Below are 19,877 nucleotides of genomic sequence, written 5' to 3'. Positions count from 1 at the left end.
GATGGGGAGCACGTGTATACCTGAAATTAAAGAAATTTAAAATAAAACTTAAACAAGAATAAAAAAAAAAGAAAAAAAAAAAATCAATATAGTGAAAATGAGTATACTACCCAAAGCAATTTATAGATTCAATGTAATCCCTATCAAGCTACCAACAGTATTCTTCACAGAGCTAGAACAAATAATTTCACAATTTGTATGGAAATACAAAAACCTCGAATAGCCAAAACGATCTTGAGAAAGAAGAATGGAACTGGAGGAATCAACCTACCTGACTTCAGGCTCTACTACAAAACCTCAGTTATCAAGACAGTATGGTACTGGCACAAAGACAGAAATATAGATCAATGGAACAAAATAGAAAGCCCAGAGATAAATCCACGGTATGGACACTTATATTTGACAAAGGAGGCAAGAATATACAATGGATTAAAGACAATCTCTTTAACAAGTGGTGCTGGGAAAACTGGTCAACCACTTGTAAAAGAATGAAACTAGAACACTTTCTAACACCATACACAAAAATAAACTCAAAATGGATTAAAGATCTCAACATAAGACCAGAAACTATAAAACTCCTAGAGGAGAACACAGGCAAAACACTCTCTGACATACATCACAGCAGGATCCTCTATGACCCACCTCCTAGAATATCGAAATAAAAGCAAAATAAAACAAATGGGACCTAATTAACCTTAAAAGCTTCTGCACATCAAAGGAAACTATCAGCAAGGTGAAAAGACAGCCTTCAGAATGGGAGAAAATAATAGCAAATGAAGCAACTGACAAACAACTAATCTTAAAAATATACAAGCAACTCCTCCAGCTCAACTCCAGAAAAAATAAATGACCCAATCAAAAAATGGGCCAAAGAACTAAATAGACATTTCTCCAAAGAAGACATACAGATGGCTAACAAACACATGAAAAGATGCTCAACATCACTCATTATCAGAGAAATGCAAATCAAGACCACTATGAGGTACCGTTTCACACCAGTCAGAATGGCTGCATCCAAAAGTCTACAAATAATAAATGTTGGAGAGGGTGTGGAGAAAAGGGAACCCTCTTACACTGTTGGTGGGAATGCAAACTAGTACAGCCACTATGGAGAACAGTGTGGAGATTCCTTAAAAAACTGGAAATAGAACTGCCTTATGATCCAGCAATCCCACTGCTGGGCATACACACTGAGGAAACCAGAAGGAAAGAGACACACGTACCCCAATGTTCATCGTAGCACTGTTTATAATAGCCAGGACATGGAAGCAACCTAGATGTCCATCAGCAGATGAATGGATAAGAAAGCTGTGGTACATATACACAATGGAGTATTACTCAGCCATTAAAAAGAATTCATTTGAATCAGTTCTAATGAGGTGGATGAAACTGGAGCCTATTATACAGAGTGAAGTAAGCCAGAAGGAAAAACACCAATACAGTATACTAACGATATATATGGAATTTAGAAAGATGATAATAATAACCCTGTGTACGAGACAGCAAAAGAGACACTGATGTATGGAACAGTCTTATGGACTCTGTGGGAGAGGGAGAGGGTGGGAAGATTTGGGAGAATGGCATTGAAACATGTAAAATATCATGTATGAAATGAGATGCCAGTCCAGGTTCGATGCACGATACTGGATGCTTGGGGCTAGTGCACTGGGACGACCCAGAGGGATGGTATGGGGAGGGAGGAGGGAGGAGGGTTCAGGATGGGGAGCACATGTATACCTGTGATGGATTCATTTTGATATTTGGCAAAACTAATACAATTATGTAAAGTTTAAAAATAAAATAAAATTAAAAAAAAAAAAATCTCAAAATACAGGAACAGACCTAAGCTACTTTGTTTCAGGTAACAACTCAAATACATCTAAACTGATCCTAAGAAACACTTTTGAGATTCTTTTACCAGAAAAAAGATACAAAAATTTTTTGGAAGACTTTTATTTTAAATCACCAGCTAAGTTAATTTATCAAAAACATTCAGAAACTTTATGGAGCACTTACTCTTGCTGCAAAGCACGATTCTAGGTGCCTACAGGGAAAAAAGGTGAGTAAGGAAAAAGTGTGAGGAGACATACATGCAAACTATCCCAGGGTAATGGAAAAGATACAAATGGAAAGTAAAGCAACACGCCTGAGGGGTCAATTTTTACTCTGAAGAACTGACAAAATCTTCAAAATGAGGGTGACATAATTTACATTTTAAACCCACGTGATTATCTGAAATTATTTCTTATGAACATATACTCACCTGAGACTTCAGTTTCTCTCTTTCAGCAGCATCTTTTAGTTGTTGAATTCCAAATTTAATTTTTTGGATTTCTTGATTAATTGTGGTTACTCGCTCATAGACAGCACCTCTTTTTTCTTGAACTTTATTACAGTCTCTAAAGGAAAAGAGATGGGTGAAATTATAATTCCACTTAAGCATTTAAACAGTCAAACATTAAATCTAATTTTGATTCCAAAGAGAGTATTTGTATCAATATTTGGCTGACACACCTACATCTCAAGATTTAAAAGCAAGCAGATGAGAATCACAAGGTGGTGCTATAATCAGGAAGAGTAAGCTCTTCCACACAAAGCTGTTATTTAAAAATGAGATTTTTAAGTCACCTCTCCCAGCTGCACTCACTCTTGACTCTTGGTGGGAGTGTGAATTAATACAACTTTCCTGCAAGGCAAGTGACAAATTAAAACCAGGTTCTGCCCTTTTTCTTCATCTGCATGAGGAAGAGGAAAGGAAATCTTCAGACCATCCTAATATACCTTTTACAAACTAAAATAGTGTCATCTCATAGACATATCTGGGGCATTTATTCTAAAAACACACTTTTAGAACTGATGGGAAGAAGATTCTACCAATGAAACATCCAAACATACTAGCCAACAACCACGGTGACAAAATTCTCGCAAAGTACTTGGTACTTAAATTAAAAAGTAAGACTTTTTCTCAAAATATGCTATAATGCTCTAGACTAGCTGAACAATAACATGAACTAGTTGATTTATCCTAATACAACTCTGGCTCGCTGGCTCTGAAGTGTACTGAAATAAGCAATAGCACTAGAACCCTTCTAACGAATTATGCAAAGGATTCAGAATTGTGATTATCAGGAAAATAAATGAAAAAAACTAATACCTAAAACATCTCTATACATTTAGATGTAGTAGCATTATGAGTCATAACTAACTGCTTTAGTCACCCAAACATGGAATACCTTTTTGAAATTAGAGAAGGTTTGGAATCTTAAGGAAAATAAAATGAATTAGGCTTTTCTAATTACTTTCTAATACATTAAATTGAAAATAAGTTCATACTCAATCACTGTGCGTTTGTACTGCTTGACATCCTCATGCTTCTTATTTATTCTGAACTGTGCTGTGGCAAGTTTTTCCTTCTTTGCAATCATCAGTCTTTTAAAGGAATTTTCCTCAGTCTTCAATTTCTTCAATTCTGACTCATCACTCTCAATTTGGTCCTCCAAGTTCAGGCTCTATATTTTATGAGATGAATTTAAAGTCAATACAACAAATTAGAATTTACAAACAAACGACTGTCTTCGAGGATGAAACTGAAAATACAATTTCAAAATGTGATAAAACTAGAGAAGTGTGTTTATCACGTCATTTTATCAGCAAGGGCCAGAACAGAGGAACATATCAAGATCAGCCAACAGGCTAGGTTTCAGGAGGCGAGGGTCTGAATTAAAGGAGCAGGAAGAAAGAGGAAAGGGTAGACCCCAGAAACAATTCAAAGCAGTAGATCTCAATCTCTTTCTTTTTTTTTTTTTTTGCTGACTCTTGATGGGAGAAAGGGGAAGTATGCAATTGGGAAAGAATATCCCAGACAATCTCACCTTCCAGCGCCTTCTTCCCTCAAAAGAGAAATCTTTCATCAAAGTCTATGTTAGTGATCCTGGGGACAGTTTGGATTGGGATGATGAAGTGAAAAGGATTTTCAAGTTTCTAGCCTGAGAAACTTTAAACATGTTGGCGTTAGTGGTCCATCGTCGCTCAGGGCAGGGTCTGTATCATGAACCTTAAATCTCTTTATATATCCTAGCTACAGTGTTAGGCACTAAGTTGGGACTTTATTCTTACTGACTAGAAGATCATTTCCAACTGTCAGAACGAGTTTAAAATTCCATGACTTTTCCCCAAAATATACATGGCAATACGCTATGTTAATTAATTTATTATTCATTTCATCTGAAGGTAACGATGGGTCTATTACTGATATGTTTAAAAAGAATAGTGTTTTATTCCTGAGCATACATTGCCACATCTATTATACTGTAGGATGATCCTGCTTTTCGGTAAGAAAATAGCAACTTTCTGTAAAAGCAAACCTGAGGGACTATAGTAAACTATTATATAATAAAAAGACTTAAAAATTCCACACAGTACAAACCTCCTTTAAGATAGTGGTTAATTTTTCTCTATTATCTGCAAGGTCCTGTATTTTCTTTTGATATAACTGTACTTCCAGTTGACATGAAGGCAGGCAGTCAACAGAGTCTCGATAGATTTCATATTTTTCCATTACTTCTTGCTTTGAAAGAAAAAAAAATACAGAAACCAGTTTGACATTCTCCTTTATGAAACTGCAGTAATGTCAATTCGTTTGCTCTTAATTTCTGTACTTAATACTGAAAGCTTAAGAGCAAAGAACAATTAAGTTTCTAGGTCAGTAACAAAGCACTATTACTGACACGTGTCTAAGCACATATAATTAGGCTTCCTAATTGTTAAATACCCTTGAACAAAGAAAACATACCATAATTTTACTAAACCACTCATTGAAGTACCTTCCAAAGGTTATTCGTAATGATCTTAAAAGAGTTCATTTCTGCTAATACTCAAACTACTCCCAACTACTCCTGTGCAATTATATTACCAATTACAATCTTCCTATTCATCTGTATAACTATTACTACAAGTAATTATTTCAAAAAGATTAATTCTTCTAAAATTAGGAAATGAGCACATGTTTACCACAAGCACTGCAATAATACAAAGGCTTCTTTCCGAGTCTAACCCTTCTTCCCACTTCATTAACCAGCTGGATTTTGTCTTCAGTGAAATGCTTAATCATAGCACTGCTCATTTTTTCATTAAGCTGTCTTTTTCCTACTAATTTGTAAATACTCTTTTGTATCTTTGCATATCATGGATATAATAATCCCTTTACCTATCATATGCATTATATATATGTTTCACAGGTCTACTTTTTTCTGCAGCTTTTGGATTTTCAATTTTAATTTAAAAATTCTATCCAAGATAATATTAATGTTCACCTAAAACTGTTAAATTTTCAATCCAATTAGAATTTATCTTTGTAAATGGTACAAGGTACAGACCCAACTTGCTTTTCTTCTAGATGAACAGCCAATTGAACCAAAATTGCTTATTAAATAAATAGACCTCAAATACTCAGATCTATTTCTGGGCTCTCACTACTGTTCTATTAATCTTTGTCTGTTCTCATGTGATAATTCTCAATTATCAGAAATGACTTAAATAACAAATTCAGAAATAAACCAGAAACTTTTTTTCAATTAATAGTTTTAAAACCTTTCCTCATAAAGGATTCTAAATTGTCTACCCACTTCTCTCCCCTCCTACATCTACCTCCCACTGTAGCTCATTGTCTTTTTTAAACATAAATCATACCATGTTCCAACATCCCCAACTCATAAATTAGCCAACGGTACACTCCTGCTCTTGTGAAAATCTAGCATCCTGAAAAACCTGCCCGTGGCCTATTTGTCTATCATCATCTCATACCATTTTCCTTCTTATACATCATACTTTCTTCCTTGAATATAACTTCCTCTCTACTACTACCTCATATAGTTGGCACATGCTGTTCCCTTTGCCTTGAATGCTCTTCAGAGTATAAATTTACTAAGATAACCTCTGTTCATCCTTCAGATGTAAGCATAAATTTCTACTTCCTTCCCATTTTTACCTCTAACTTTCACAATACTAAACTAGAGTACTCTCATTATGCTTTTATTGAAGCACCCTATGCTATTTTTTATTTATTTGTTTCTCTTTTTGGTACTTAAAAAAAACAACAACACTGTTTTTAGAGCAGTTTTAGGTACACTGCAAAATTAAGCAGAAGGTACAGAATTCCCATATACTTCCTGCCTCCATACATGCATATCCTATACTTTTTCATAGTATATAACTTAAAATTATATAACTGATTATAAAATTATCACCATTCTCCCTTAAGATATAGTGACTAAGTCTTATGAGGACAAATCACTTCTGTTTTTGATCACCCAGGGCAAAAAAAAATTTGTTGCATAATTTAAAAAAATGTCTTGAAATTATACTTCTTTTCTTATATCCACTTTAGAGAAGAGCTAAAACTTAGAGACAAGGGCAAAAAGTCTAAGAGGGAGAGATGTATAGATAATTTGGAAATTAGAAAATTAACACATGATTAAACAAGAGTTGTTAAAAAATAAAAGAGGGACAGAAAAGCATTAAAATAAAAAGAAAACTCACTCTGGAATTTTTAAGCTTCTGGACTGTATCTTTCATTTTTTCTTTATAATTCTTAACTTTCTCTGGAGAATCCACAATTTTTGTTTTCAAATTCTCTTGTATTTCTTTCAAAGAAACCACTGACAATTTTAGTTCATTCTGTTGAAAAAAACGTTTAAATATATTAGATATAATAATAAAACTAGTGATTTGCCACTATAATAATGGAAAAGAAAAAAGAAAATGGCTCTATTTTTGTTGTAGTCAGAACAACATATTAAATTCTGACCATATCACATTCCTGCTTGATGGCTCACATCTGTCTACAGGCCAGAGATCAGGCTCCCTTGTACAACATCATGTAGCTCTTACCCTCCAGTCCAGTGTCATCTTCCACCAGCTTCCTACTATACCCTACAATCTGGTAATTCCAGTCTGCCTTATGTCTGGACAATTACAAGCGATCTCTCTCTGATCTCGGAATACTGCCATCCGATTCCTGTACTGCAAATGAATTTCCATTAACCTCTGAAAATCCTGTTCCTACCTACTCTGTATTCTTTCTATAAACAGTATCATCATGTATGTGATAATTATAATTATGCATTTAATATGTGTTTCTGAATTAACTGAGCAACCTGGGGTTGTGAACAGTTATTTTTGCTCTCCCACAGCCCAAATAAAGTAAGAGCACTGAGAAGGTACTCAGTATATGGCTATTGAACTAAAACAAATTTCCTTCTGAATTTCAGACTATCTGGGGAACTGAATGAAGGGTCTCTGAGAACTCTCTTACATAACACAAATTCAGTCCTATGAAAACAGAACAAAATAGCAACAAGTATGTATATGCATCTATACATGTGCACGTAATAGCACAGAAAAAGGACTGGTAAGGCTGGCTGAGAGGAGAGGGTCTTTCATCTCTCTCTCTCTCTCTCTCTCTCTCTATATATATATATATATATACTTACAACAGGAATGTATTACTGTATTACTTGTATAATTTGTCTAAATTATTAACTAAAAATTTTTTTAAAGTTCTCACTTTTTCATCAACTAACTCAGAAGCCAAAACTGAATGTTTGAAACAATATATTTGTTATTTTATTATTAGAATTTAGCATACCATGTTATCTACTCTTTTAATACTCTATGAAATTAAAGATCATTTTCCTCATATTAGCACTGACTCTTTATCACTTTTAGTCCCTTCACAAAAATTCTAAAATTTGATATTATATATAACTACAAAGTGATTTTAATATCGATTTAAATGGGACAGAGAAATGAATAAAATTGAACCATAGTCAATACTACTCGATAAAAACATCTGGCAATAAAAAGAGTGATAGAAAAATAAGGAATATATTATACTAAAGTAAGTTTCAGATAGTTATAAAATATAAATATCAAAATAATAGGGAAATCATAAAAGTACAATGAGAAAATATGGGATTAAAAAACTGAGGAATGAGATAGGCCTTTCTATACATAGAATTAAACCCAAATGTAAAAGGCTATGTCTATCGATTTTACTACATAAAAACATGAACCTTCTAATAAGAAAACATGATGAATTTGAAAGACAAATGGAGTTAAAACCCGTAACTCATGGAGGTTTAAAAAAAAGTGAAATTAAAAAGGAACATAAACAGGTAATTCACAAAGTAAGAAATAACAACAAACCTCTGAATAGGTGGTCTAAATCACTGAAAATCAAAAAAATCAAAATGAAGATGAGACATTTATTCCTCTATAAGAATGACACAGATTAAAAAGGAAAAAAAAAAACATAAAAATATCCAATTTTGACAACAATGCAGAGAAAGGAATACTCTCATATTCTATACTGATATCTTTTTAGAAGTCAGTTTGGCAACATGGGCTAAATTTAAGTGTAATTCTCTTTAGCCCCAAAACCCTACATTTAGGAATCTACTAAGATAAAAAGCAGCCTAGTGGGCAAATATACATGTACATGTATAGGTGTGTAGCACACGTATGCTATTGTTCAATAGCAAAAAAGTTAGAAGCAATGTGAATGTCTATCAATAGGACACAGGATCGACATTAAGGTGCAGTTATTAAAATAATGGAGATCTATATAGATATGATAACTATTTATACTATAAAGTGAAAAAAAGCAGGTTTGAGTCACATAGAGTATAATATCATTTATGTAAAATTACAAATATATATGTATATTTGCTTAGAGAAATGTAATCTGTGACATGTATCTGATTGGTGAACTTGCAGGTGATTTTTACTTTTGTCATGCATTTCTGTGTTTCTGTATTTTTTAAAACAATAGTCATCTATTCTATTGGAAAAAGTTAAATTAGCTTCACTTAAAGGGAAGAAAGAGAGAAACATTTAATAATAATGCACAGTTAAAATACTCCTACACACAAGATTCAAACCTTAAATGCTAGTTAAATGAAAAGATGCTTACCAAACGCTTGGTTTTCTCTGAAATATCTGATTTCTTTTGTGAATTTCCCTCTTGCAGCACTATCTAGGGAAAAAAGCAAACAACTATTTTACAGTGATTGAAACAGATTTAAATTTAGTCAATGCTTTTTCACAAAACAGAAGTCAGAAAGTAGAGGAATTAAACAGATCAGACCAGATAATTCTCAAACTTTCTCTGTTCATTATGACCCTAAGGCCATAATAAACCCCTAACAGATCCTTTATTGGGTCATTAAATTCAAATAACTGAGTATTTATGTCCTAACAACTTAGTAGCCCCTTGAAAAAGTAATACATGCAAATTGAAAGAAAAATACTATTTTTATTTTATTCTTAAACAGCTACAACTACTTCCAAATTGGATGGGTATGGTATACTGTAAAACTGAGTACTGTACACATCTTAGAACCATGGGTCACAGGCAATTCTCATTTCCTATTGCATGATAATATTCACACAGCACTTGCTTTTTATTATGGCAAAAGCCAAAAACCCAGGTTCAAAAGATATGAAAGGAAGGTAACACGAGTTCTTGTTGAAACTGTGAACCGCCTTGAGCTAGATATTCAAGCAGTGTATGACAGATGCTGAATGTTGTTTTCCTTTAAAATTTAAAATATCCTGAAGCACCCTTGAGGGCTTGCTGTAGCACCCAGGGTGCCTCGGTGCACAATTTACAAACATCAGGATTAGATACAGAAAAAAATCTTAATTCTAGTCAACAAGATAGCATATACCCTTGACACCATCAATACTTAAAATTCTGTTGACCTGGACAACAGAAATATATATTCATTGTAAGGTGAACAATATATCCTATTTGTTTAGTAACTGAAAGTAATGTGCTGTTGGCCCCTCCATATCACATATACAAAAAACTTTTGAAAAAGATTTAAGATGTCTAACAATAGACACCGTTTTTATTTTATTATTTTTTATATACGTAAATATATATAAAAGATATATTATTATTATTATTTATTTAATTGGAGGATAATTACTGTACAATATTGTGATGGTTTCTGCCATATACCAGTCTGAATCGGCCATAGGTATACGTGTGCCCCTCCATCCCAAACCCCCTCATTTCCGTCTCCACCCCATCCCTCCAGGCTGGATACCCGGGCACCAGGTTTGGGTACCCTGCTTAGATACCGTTTTTTGACGAAACTCTTGATTCAGCGATTGCTGCAGCTCCTGAATATCATCTGAAAGCTGCTTGAACTCTGCCTGCTCTTCAACTGGAACAGAACTGAACACAGCAAAGTAAGTTAAAATAAGATGTATCAAGTTCTTAACCTAGAAAGTCCAAAAAAGGTCTCTGCTCTTCAACAACTTAAGTGAAAAAAAACTATCTGCTTTCATGTTTCTGAATTCTCATCCTTCCACATGACAATAATTTAAAATCCATGACCTGGACTCTGTGATCCAGCAAAAATAAAAATCAGATGAACTCTAAATTTCTGCCACCAATCTATGTATGGACTCATCTGCATACACATCTACCCTAACTCCACTCCTAATTTTAGTGCTGAGTCCATCTTTCTGTGGCTCTCACTTCCTCACATCTCTCTACTGTATCATCCATTTGTTTTGCTCCACAAATCCTTCCTAAGAGCACTTTCACATGTTCTAGTCTCTTCCATATGAATGCTCTCAACTTTAGTTTTTGATATGTGATATGTGGTATAAAATTGTTACTTTAATTTTCATTTCCTTGACTGCTATTGAGTTTAATGATTTTTACATATTTTTAATTAGTATTTGCACTTAATCCTCTGTAAATTCCTTGCCCATTTTTAAAATTATATTTTCCCATCAGTTTGTAGTTCTTTGTATTTTAGGAATACTACATGGGCATTATTAGAGATTGAAACGCTTTGCTGCAAATGTTGCAAATTTCACTTCCAGTTTGCCATTTCTCTTTTGACTTGGTTTATCATAAATTTTGTTGTTGTTCAGTCATTAAGTCATGTCCAACTCTTTGGGAGCCCCTGGACTGTAGAAAGCCAGGCTCCTCTGTTCTCTACTGTCTCTTGGAGTTTGCTCAAATTCACGTCCATTGAGTCCGTGATGCTAGCCATCTCATTCCCTACCATCCCCTTCTCCTTTTGCTTCAATCTTTCTGAGCATCAGTCTTCCATGAATTGACTCTTTGCATCATGTGACCAAAGTGTTGGAACTTCAGCTTCAGTCATTCCAATGAATATTTGGGGTTGATTTCCTTGACTTGTTTGATCTCTTTGCAGTCCAAGGAACTCTCAAGAGTCTTCTCTAGCACCATAATTTGAAAGCATCAATTCTTCGGTGCTCAGCCTTCTTTATGGCCCAACTCTCACATTCATACATGACTACTGGAAAAAACACAGCTTTGACTTTACAAACATTTCTCGGCAAAGTGATGTCTTTGCTTTTTAATACTCTGTCTAGTTTGTCATAGCTTTCCTTCTAAGGAACAAACATCTTTTAATTTCATGGATGCAGTCACCATCCACAGTGATTTTGGAGCCCAAGAAAATAAAGTCTGTCATTGCTCCCACTTTTCCTCTTCTATTTGAAATCAAGTGATGGGGTCAGATGCCATAACGTTTTAAATGTTGAGTTTTAAGCCAGCTTTTTCACTCTCCTCTTTCACCCTTGTCAACAGGCTCTTTAGTTCTTCTTTACTTTCTGCCATTATAGTCATATTATCTGGATATCTGAGGTTGTTGATATTTGAACACTGTACAAATCTGCCATCTTAAATTTTATTATTGGCCTCCTACTCCCAGTCTTTTCAGTTTACTGCTGTCTCTAACTTCCCTGGTGGCCCGGACGGTAAAGCATCTGCTACAATGCGGGAGAGCCGGGTTCAATCCCTGGGTCGGGAAGATCCCCTGGAGAAGGAAATGGGCTGTCTCTAAAGGCAATTTATGCCAGAGCAGGCTAAAAACAAAGTTTTTAACTGAAACAGAAAAACCCAAAACATCAACATATTAGAAGGGATAAAAAAATTCTTTTGTTCAAAATCAATATATATAAAGCCAAGAATTATAACCCTTGAATGATTTCTTCTCCTATCTGACCTTTAAGTCAAAATAAAACAAACTAAACAATAAACCTCTGTTGAAGGAATAAAAATTTTAAAGAATTAACTGATCTGAAGGAAGAAAGAGAATCCTGTCAGTTACTGCTTACACATAAGATAAATACCACTAGATATAATTTAGGAGAGTTGGTTAATGGCTCTAAACATGTCTGGCTAATGCACTAACAACAAGAAAAGAAATAAAAGAATACACTATGTGTATCTTAAGAGTTAAAGGAAGCACACACTAGTTTTTCTTCTTCAAAAAAGGTCAACTTAATTAAACACTCTATTTAGTAAGGAAGATAAAAGAGATGAAGTAGACTGTAGATTGTAAAATACTCTATCTTCATTTTGCATTTTGAAATTGCATTTTATTTGTAAATTTCCTACTTACTCAAGTCTCTCCAATTTCATTAATGCCTCCTGGTGTGCAGTATTTAACTGCTGCATTTTGTCCACAGAAGATTTCTATTAAAGCAATTTTAACAATTTAATATCAACAGTTTTCAACATAATCAGTGATGTGTTTAAAAAATATCCACCAGTACTTGCACACTCTACAACTTTCACCATGAGAATTAAGAAATTTAAGAAAGAATTAGGCACCTATAACAAATGAGTTAGAAATTTCTTTACTTATTCAACATACAAATGTTGAGTTCTTATTAACACAGTTAATCATGGTGCTAGGTACCAGGAATAACTCCCAAGAAGACTAACTTTTAGTCCCTGGACTTACATAGTTCAGTCTCTTTAACGAGTCAGAAAAATAAATATATACAACTTGTCATAGGACTGAATATAATGACATTCAACCCAACTTGGGTAATGTCTGGGAAGGAGTATCACAGAGGGTTCACAGAAATGATAGAACTCTGAGCCATATCTTAAAAAAAATGAGAAATTAGCCAAGCAAAATTGTGTGTTAGTATGTGTTGGCACACACATCTGTATGCTTTGGAAAGTATTTGATGTTTAGGTGGTATAGGCTGATCATGATTTGTATAAGGAAATATTTATCTATGTAGCTCACTTGTCTAAGTACTAATTCTCTGGTGTTACCCAAGTGCTTTTCTAAAAGTATGGTACCCCAAACTGAGGGCAGATGGGAACAAATCACACAGATGACCCAAAATCTTTCCAAATTCTCTAAATTGTTGGTGAAAGGAGTTTAAAGTGATTTATTTGACTCTTATAATGCAATGCTGAGCAAACAGATGAACAGAACAAAACACCTAATTAGGCCATTATTTAGAAAGCAAATATAAACTTCAAATTTCTCAATTATTTAAAGAACAGTACACGATCTATTAAACTCTAAAGAAAAAGAATTTGATTATCACTATTGTCTTCCCCTCCATTTCCTAATAAAGGAAAAGGAGTCCCTGGTACAAAATTTAAATAAAAAACCCAGCCTCTCCCTAATGATACCAAATATAAAAGAAAATCTCATTCTGAGATAAACTCACTAAATTTGAAATTTCATTCAAATATAATATGTAAATTTGATTCTAATGGCCATAAAAAATTAGTTATCTGTATCAATCACTTCAAGACATACTATTGGTGTATAAATGATGTTACTGAACTGGTATATGATCCCCAAAATACATTTGAATCTTACATATTGCCAAAGAAATTCCATATATGTCTCACGGCATGCTTCTCGGAAGTGAATAAAGTTGATAATGCCACTTAAAAACCGAGTTGTCCGTTTTGCCTCTAAAAATAGAAAGCAAGCCTCCTTAAATAAATCTTTGAAACAAGAAAAGTGAAAATTTATTTTCTCCCACCATATATTCTGCTTATAGTATACAGAACAAAAGTATTTGTATGCTAATTAACCAAAGTACAGAATATCTGCTCTAACTTAATGATCCCAATTATCTAAATTAAAAAAAACCCCAAAAAACAAAAAGCATTTTTGGCCATGAGAGAACAGAGACCAGATATACTATCCCATCCTAAACAACCAGAAAAGCAGATAAAAAGTATAAAATAACAAGCTGTAGACACTGCTGCTGCTGCTAAGTCGCTTCAGTCGTGTCCGACTCTGTGCGACCCCATAGACGGCAGCCCACGAGGCTCCACCATCCCTGGGATTCTCCAGGCAAGAACACTGGAGTGGGTTGGCATTTCCTTCTCCAATGCGTGAAAGTGAAAAGCGAGAGTGAAGTCGCTCAGTCGTGTCCAACTCTTCGAGACCCCATGGACTGCAACCTACCAGACTCCTCCGTCCATGGGATTTTCCAGGCAAGAGTACTGGAATAGGGTGCCATTGCCTTCTCAGTGTAGACACTGAACTATAAGTAATATACAATAGCAATTTCCAAGAAAGGTAAATGAGTTGAATCCTGCTAATGCACTAGCCTACCACTTGAGTGAATTTTTAGGCTATATCCTGGGGGAGATCACAAACAGAACTCTTGGGTATTGCTGAGACATGAAAACAGAATTTAGAGTTTGGAGAGAACAAAAAATTAGGATTTTTAAAGTTTAAAGAGGCCAAGGAAGCTAGAATATATAAAAACTCTATCTTCTTGACTCAGTCTTCATGAATATGGTCTACAAATACATTCTGTTTGTTCAGGAAGGTTCAGAAAAGCAATAGCATTATAAGGACAGAAAGGAGAGAGACCCAAATAAAACTTTTACAGTTGAAAAATAAAATACCTGAGATGAAAAATACAATAGATAGGATTAAGGGCAGATTATATCTACAGATGAAAGGATTAGTGAAACTGAAAACATAGCAATAAAAGCTATCTAAAATGAAAGCCAGAGAGAAAAAGATGAATAGCGTATTTAGGAACTTAAGGACAATATCAAGCAGCATAATAAATGTGTAATTAGAGTCCTACAAAAAGGAACAGTAGAAAAAACTTTTATAGAATAGCTAAATATTTTCCAAATTTGACAGAAACTATAAACATATCCAGGCTTCCCTGGTGGCTCAGATGGTAAAGAATCTGCCTGCAATGCAGGAGATGTGGGTTCAATCCGAGGGTCAGGAGGATCCCCTGGAGGAGGAAATAGCAAGCGACTCCACTGTTCTTGCCAGGAGAATTCCACGGACAGAGGAGCCTGGAGGGCCACAGTCTATGATGTCACAGAGAGTTGGACATGACTGAGTGACTAACACATACACATAAACATATCCAAGGAACTATAAACATATCTAAGGAAGGGGGACAAAAATAAAATCTTCAAAGGCACATGATAATCAAATGGCTGCAAACTTGTGATAAAGAGAAAGTCTTATTAAAAACAGCCAGACATGAGAATCAAGAGAGAATAACTCCAGGCTCAGTAAGCAGTTAGTCTGGATTATTAACTTTCATGAAGAAACAGCTGATCACACCTTGGACTCACATGACACAGGGAAATGGAGCTGAGGTCCCTAAAAGATGTGGGACTCTAGGAAGGCTACATCCTTAGTGAAATGGTAGATTAAGGGGGAAAAATGCAGGGAAATGACAAAGTTTGTAGTGTTTCTGCATTGTCTCTGTGAGGAAATAATCTCCTTTGAGAACTCTAAATCTTGGACCCATTGCCATAAGGATTTTTATTTTAAACTATACATTTGATCTAAGAACTATCAAAATTAGGCATTTAGATAAAAATTGATCTTTGACCAATGATAATCCTGAAATAACTTCAAAAAAGAAAAGATATCTCAGAAGGGATGTGGCCTCAATTCCCGAAGCCAGAGTGTCACAGGACTACTCTGTTGAAGACAAAATTAAATTTATAATCACAAATGCATGTGTGTGTGTGTCAAGTCCAAAGAAATGTAGAGGAATTGAAACTATCACTCAAACATCTATAATAAGCTCATGGGATGCAGCTAAAGCAAAGCTAGAGGGAAATTTATAGCACTAAACATCTATGTTAGGAAAGAAGAAAGGTCTCAATTGATGGCCTCAGCTTCTATCTTTAAAAGGCTGGAGGAAAAAAGAAAGAAAAGAAAACCCAAAGTAAGCATGAAAAAAGAAGGAATAACAATGAGCGCAAGAACCAATAAAACAAAACACAGAAATAAAATACCCAAAAATTAGTGAGACAAAAAGCTGGTTCTTTCAAAAGATCAGCAAAATTGATAAACCTCTAGCCAGATTGATCAGGGAAAAGTGAATGAATGACGAAACAAATTATTAATGTCAAAATGAGAGAGGGACATCACTGCCGACCCCTAAGACTGTTCAATGGTACAGGAAAAATATGAGCAATGTTATGTTAATAAATCTGCCCATTTAAAGTAAATAGATAAACTCTCAGAAAAAGGTAACCTACAGAAGCTCATTTAGTAGCTCTGGAAATAACCAGCATAATCCTTTATTTATTAAAAAAAAAATTAATAATTCACAGAGAAAACTCCAATCCCAGTTGAATTCACTGGTGAATTCTATCGAACATTTAAGAAAGAAAGAATACAAGTTTTATATAACTATTTCTGGAAATGAAAGAGGGAATCTCTATAAACTCATCCTGAAAGGCCAGCAAAATCTTGATACCCAAATTTGTCACTGCAGTGGCATTACAAAAAAAATACAGACCAATAGCTCTCATGAACATGATCACAAAAACACAACAAAATATTAACAAATCAAATTCAGCAATATGTTAAAAAACACTATATCATAAGCAAATGGGGTTCATCCTGAATACAAAGTTGTCTTAACATTAAAAAATCAAACAATGTAATCCACTAGACTGAAGAAGAGAACTCACATGATTTTCTCATTAGATGCAGAGCAGAAATTTAACAAAAGTGAACACCCACTCATGATACAAAATGCAAAGAGAAGTTACTTACCCTGATAAAGGCCATCTAAGAAAATCCTATAACTAACACACTTCCTGATAAAAGCCTAAATGCTTTCCCCTGAAGAACAGGAATAACACAATGATGCATACTCTCAACATTTTATTCAACATTATGCTAGAAGTCCTAGCCACTGCAGAAGGAAAGAATAATAGGTAAAATACATCTAGATTGGCAAGATGTAAAACTGTCTTTGTTCTCAAATAACTGGACTGCCAGTGTAGAAAACCCTAGGAATCTATTCTAAAAATCTATTAGAAATAAGGTCAACATATAAAAATCAATTGTCTCTCTACACTAGTAATGACCAATCAATTCAAAATTTAAACTGAAAGAAATATACATCACTTACAGATAAATTTAACAAAATGTGTATGACCTGTACTCTGAAAATAATAAAACATAGTCATGAAAAATTAAAGACAACCTAAATAAATGGAGGTAAATACACTTGGATTACAAGACCTAATATTATCAAGTTGTCTCAATTATCCACCAAATGAACTATACATTCAAAGTAATCTCAGTCAAAATTCTAGGAGATTATGGAGGGTAGAGGAGCATAAAAGTGACCGGCTAACTCTAAAATTTATATGAAAATACAAAAGTCCAGAATAACTAAAACAATTATGAAATAGAGAACAATGTTGGAGAACTTAAACACTGCCTGATTTCCAGACTTACTATAAAGGCTAAAGTAATCAAGACAGTATGGTTAGTGCAGAAACAGACATAGAGATCAACGGAGCAAAGAATGCAGCCAGAAATATATATATTAACTGACTTTTTAATGCAGAATCTTTTTTTTTTTAAACAGGTTTTAAATTTTATTTTATTTTTAAACTTTACAATATTGTATTAGTTTTGCCAAATATCAAAATGAATCCGCCACAGGTATACCCGCATTCCCCATCCTGAACCCTCCTCCCTCCTCCCTCCCCTACCCTCCCTCTGGGTCGTCCCAGCGCACCAGCCCCAAGCATCCAGTACCGTGCATCGAACCTGGACTGGTGACTCGTTTCATACATGATATTATACATGTTTCAATGCTATTATCCCAAATCTCCCCACCCTCTCCCTCTCCCACAGAGTCCATAAGACTTATCTACACATCGGTGTCTCTTTTGCAGTCTCGTACACAGGGTTATTGTTACCATCTTTCTAAATTCCATATATATGCGTTAGTATACTGTAATGCAGAATCTTTAGCACGCTTTAGGTTCACAGAAAAGTTAAGCAGAAAGTAGAGTTTCCATGTATTCCACGTCCTGATATAGCCTACTCCACTATCAACATCCCCCACCTGAGTGATACATTTGTGACAAAAGATGAACCTACACTGACATGTCATTATTAGTCAAAGTTCATAGTTTACATCAGAATTCACTCTTGGAATGTACGTATAAGTCTGTACATTCTATGGATTTTGACAAAGGTATAGGCCTTTTTATTTATTTATTTATTTTTACTTTACAATATTGTATTGGCTTTGCCATACATTGACATGAATCTACCACAGGTGTACATGTGTTCCCCATCCTGAACCCCCCTCCCACCTTCCTCCCCATCCCATCCCTCAGGGTCATCCCAGTGCACCAGCCCTGAGCACCATGTCTCATGCATCGAACCTGGACTGGCGATCTGTTTCACATATGATATTATACATGTTTTAATGCCATTCTCCCATATCATCCCACCCATGCCCTCTCCCAGAGTCGAAAAGACTATTCTATCCATCTGTGTCTCTTTTGCTGTCTCACATACAGGGTTATCGTTATCTTCTTTCTAAATTCCATATATATGACAAAGGTTTGGACACAAATATAACAGTGTATAACTACAGTATGATACAGGATAGTTTCACTGCTGTAAAAAATCCTCTCTGCCCTGGCTATCTATTCTTTCTCCCCCCACAGTCCCTGGCAAACAATGATCTTTTTACTATCTTCATAGTTTTTGCCTTTTTCAGATTGTCATAATTGTAATAGTACTGCAAATAGCATTTGCAGACTGACTTCTTATACTTAGTGATACGCATCTGAGATTCCTGATGTCTTTTTATTGCTTCATAACTCATTTCTTTATAGCACTAAGTACTATTCCCCTGGCTTGATGTACTATTTCACCATTCACCTACTGAAGGATGTCTTGCTTGCTTCTAGGTTTTGACAATTATGAATAAAGCTGCAAAAAGATGTTAGCAGGTTTTTGTGTGGACATGAGCTTTCTAGATGTTTGGATAAATACCAAGACAAGTGACTATTAGATCATACAGTAAGAATACACTTAGCTTTGTAAGAAACTGACAACCGTGTTCCAAGGCTGCATTCCCACAAGTGATAAATGAAAGTTCCTGTTGTTCCATATCCTTCCTCAGCAGCATTTGGTATTGTCAGTGTTTTAGATTTCTGCCATCCTAATAGATGTGCAGAATCAATTACTTTTGACAAAAGTGCCAGGGTAGTTCAACGGCAAAAGGATAAACTTTTCAGTGAGTGACGCTAGAATACTTTGAGAATCATATGCATAAAGGAAAAAAATGAACCTTGCCCTTTGCCTCACATGATATTCAAAAATTTAGGCATTAAATAATAAAGGCTGAAACTATAATACACTTACAGCAAAATAAAGGAGTAAAATTTAGCCAAATAAATCCTTGAGGCCAAGATTTTCTGATAAAATGCAAAAAATAGTTTTATGAATGACAAAAGAAAAAATATCAGTTAGAATATTCAAAACTGAAATACATCTTGCTTTTGAAAAGACATGGTTATGAAACTGAAAAAGCAAGTAACAGACCAAGGGAAAAATCTGTATAACACGTATCTGATAAACTACTTGTTTCCAAAATACTGAAGAAATCTTCCAACTCAATCATACGACAAACAATTCAATTTTTTAAAAGTAGCTAACTAATTCAAATAGATACTTCACCAAAGATATATGGACAGCAAATAAGCATATGAAAGTTTGCTCATTATTATCTAGCCA

General features: G+C 34.6%; 1 protein-coding gene across 3 annotated transcripts in view; it reads right to left on the bottom strand.

Moving 5' to 3' along the window:
* NUF2 (NUF2 component of NDC80 kinetochore complex) overlaps positions 1–19,877 on the bottom strand; it is a 51,198-nt gene that overhangs the window by 20,288 nt on the left and 11,033 nt on the right. For all 3 annotated transcript variants that reach the window (XM_005904121.3, XM_070363109.1, XM_070363118.1), the window contains exons 6-13: positions 13,686–13,783; positions 12,456–12,529; positions 10,147–10,243; positions 8,972–9,034; positions 6,538–6,675; positions 4,427–4,567; positions 3,334–3,509; positions 2,264–2,399 (exon numbers count right to left, since the gene is read on the bottom strand). In XM_005904121.3, the coding sequence (XP_005904183.2) occupies positions 2,264–2,399; positions 3,334–3,509; positions 4,427–4,567; positions 6,538–6,675; positions 8,972–9,034; positions 10,147–10,243; positions 12,456–12,529; positions 13,686–13,783 (923 nt within the window). The remainder of the gene's footprint in view (positions 1–2,263; positions 2,400–3,333; positions 3,510–4,426; positions 4,568–6,537; positions 6,676–8,971; positions 9,035–10,146; positions 10,244–12,455; positions 12,530–13,685; positions 13,784–19,877) is intronic.

Source organism: Bos mutus, chromosome 3 (assembly GCF_027580195.1).
Source record: "Bos mutus isolate GX-2022 chromosome 3, NWIPB_WYAK_1.1, whole genome shotgun sequence".
Lineage (NCBI taxonomy): Eukaryota > Metazoa > Chordata > Mammalia > Artiodactyla > Bovidae > Bos > Bos mutus.
Note: the sequence above shows the minus strand (reverse complement) of the source record. Positions and strands in the feature narration are given on the sequence as shown.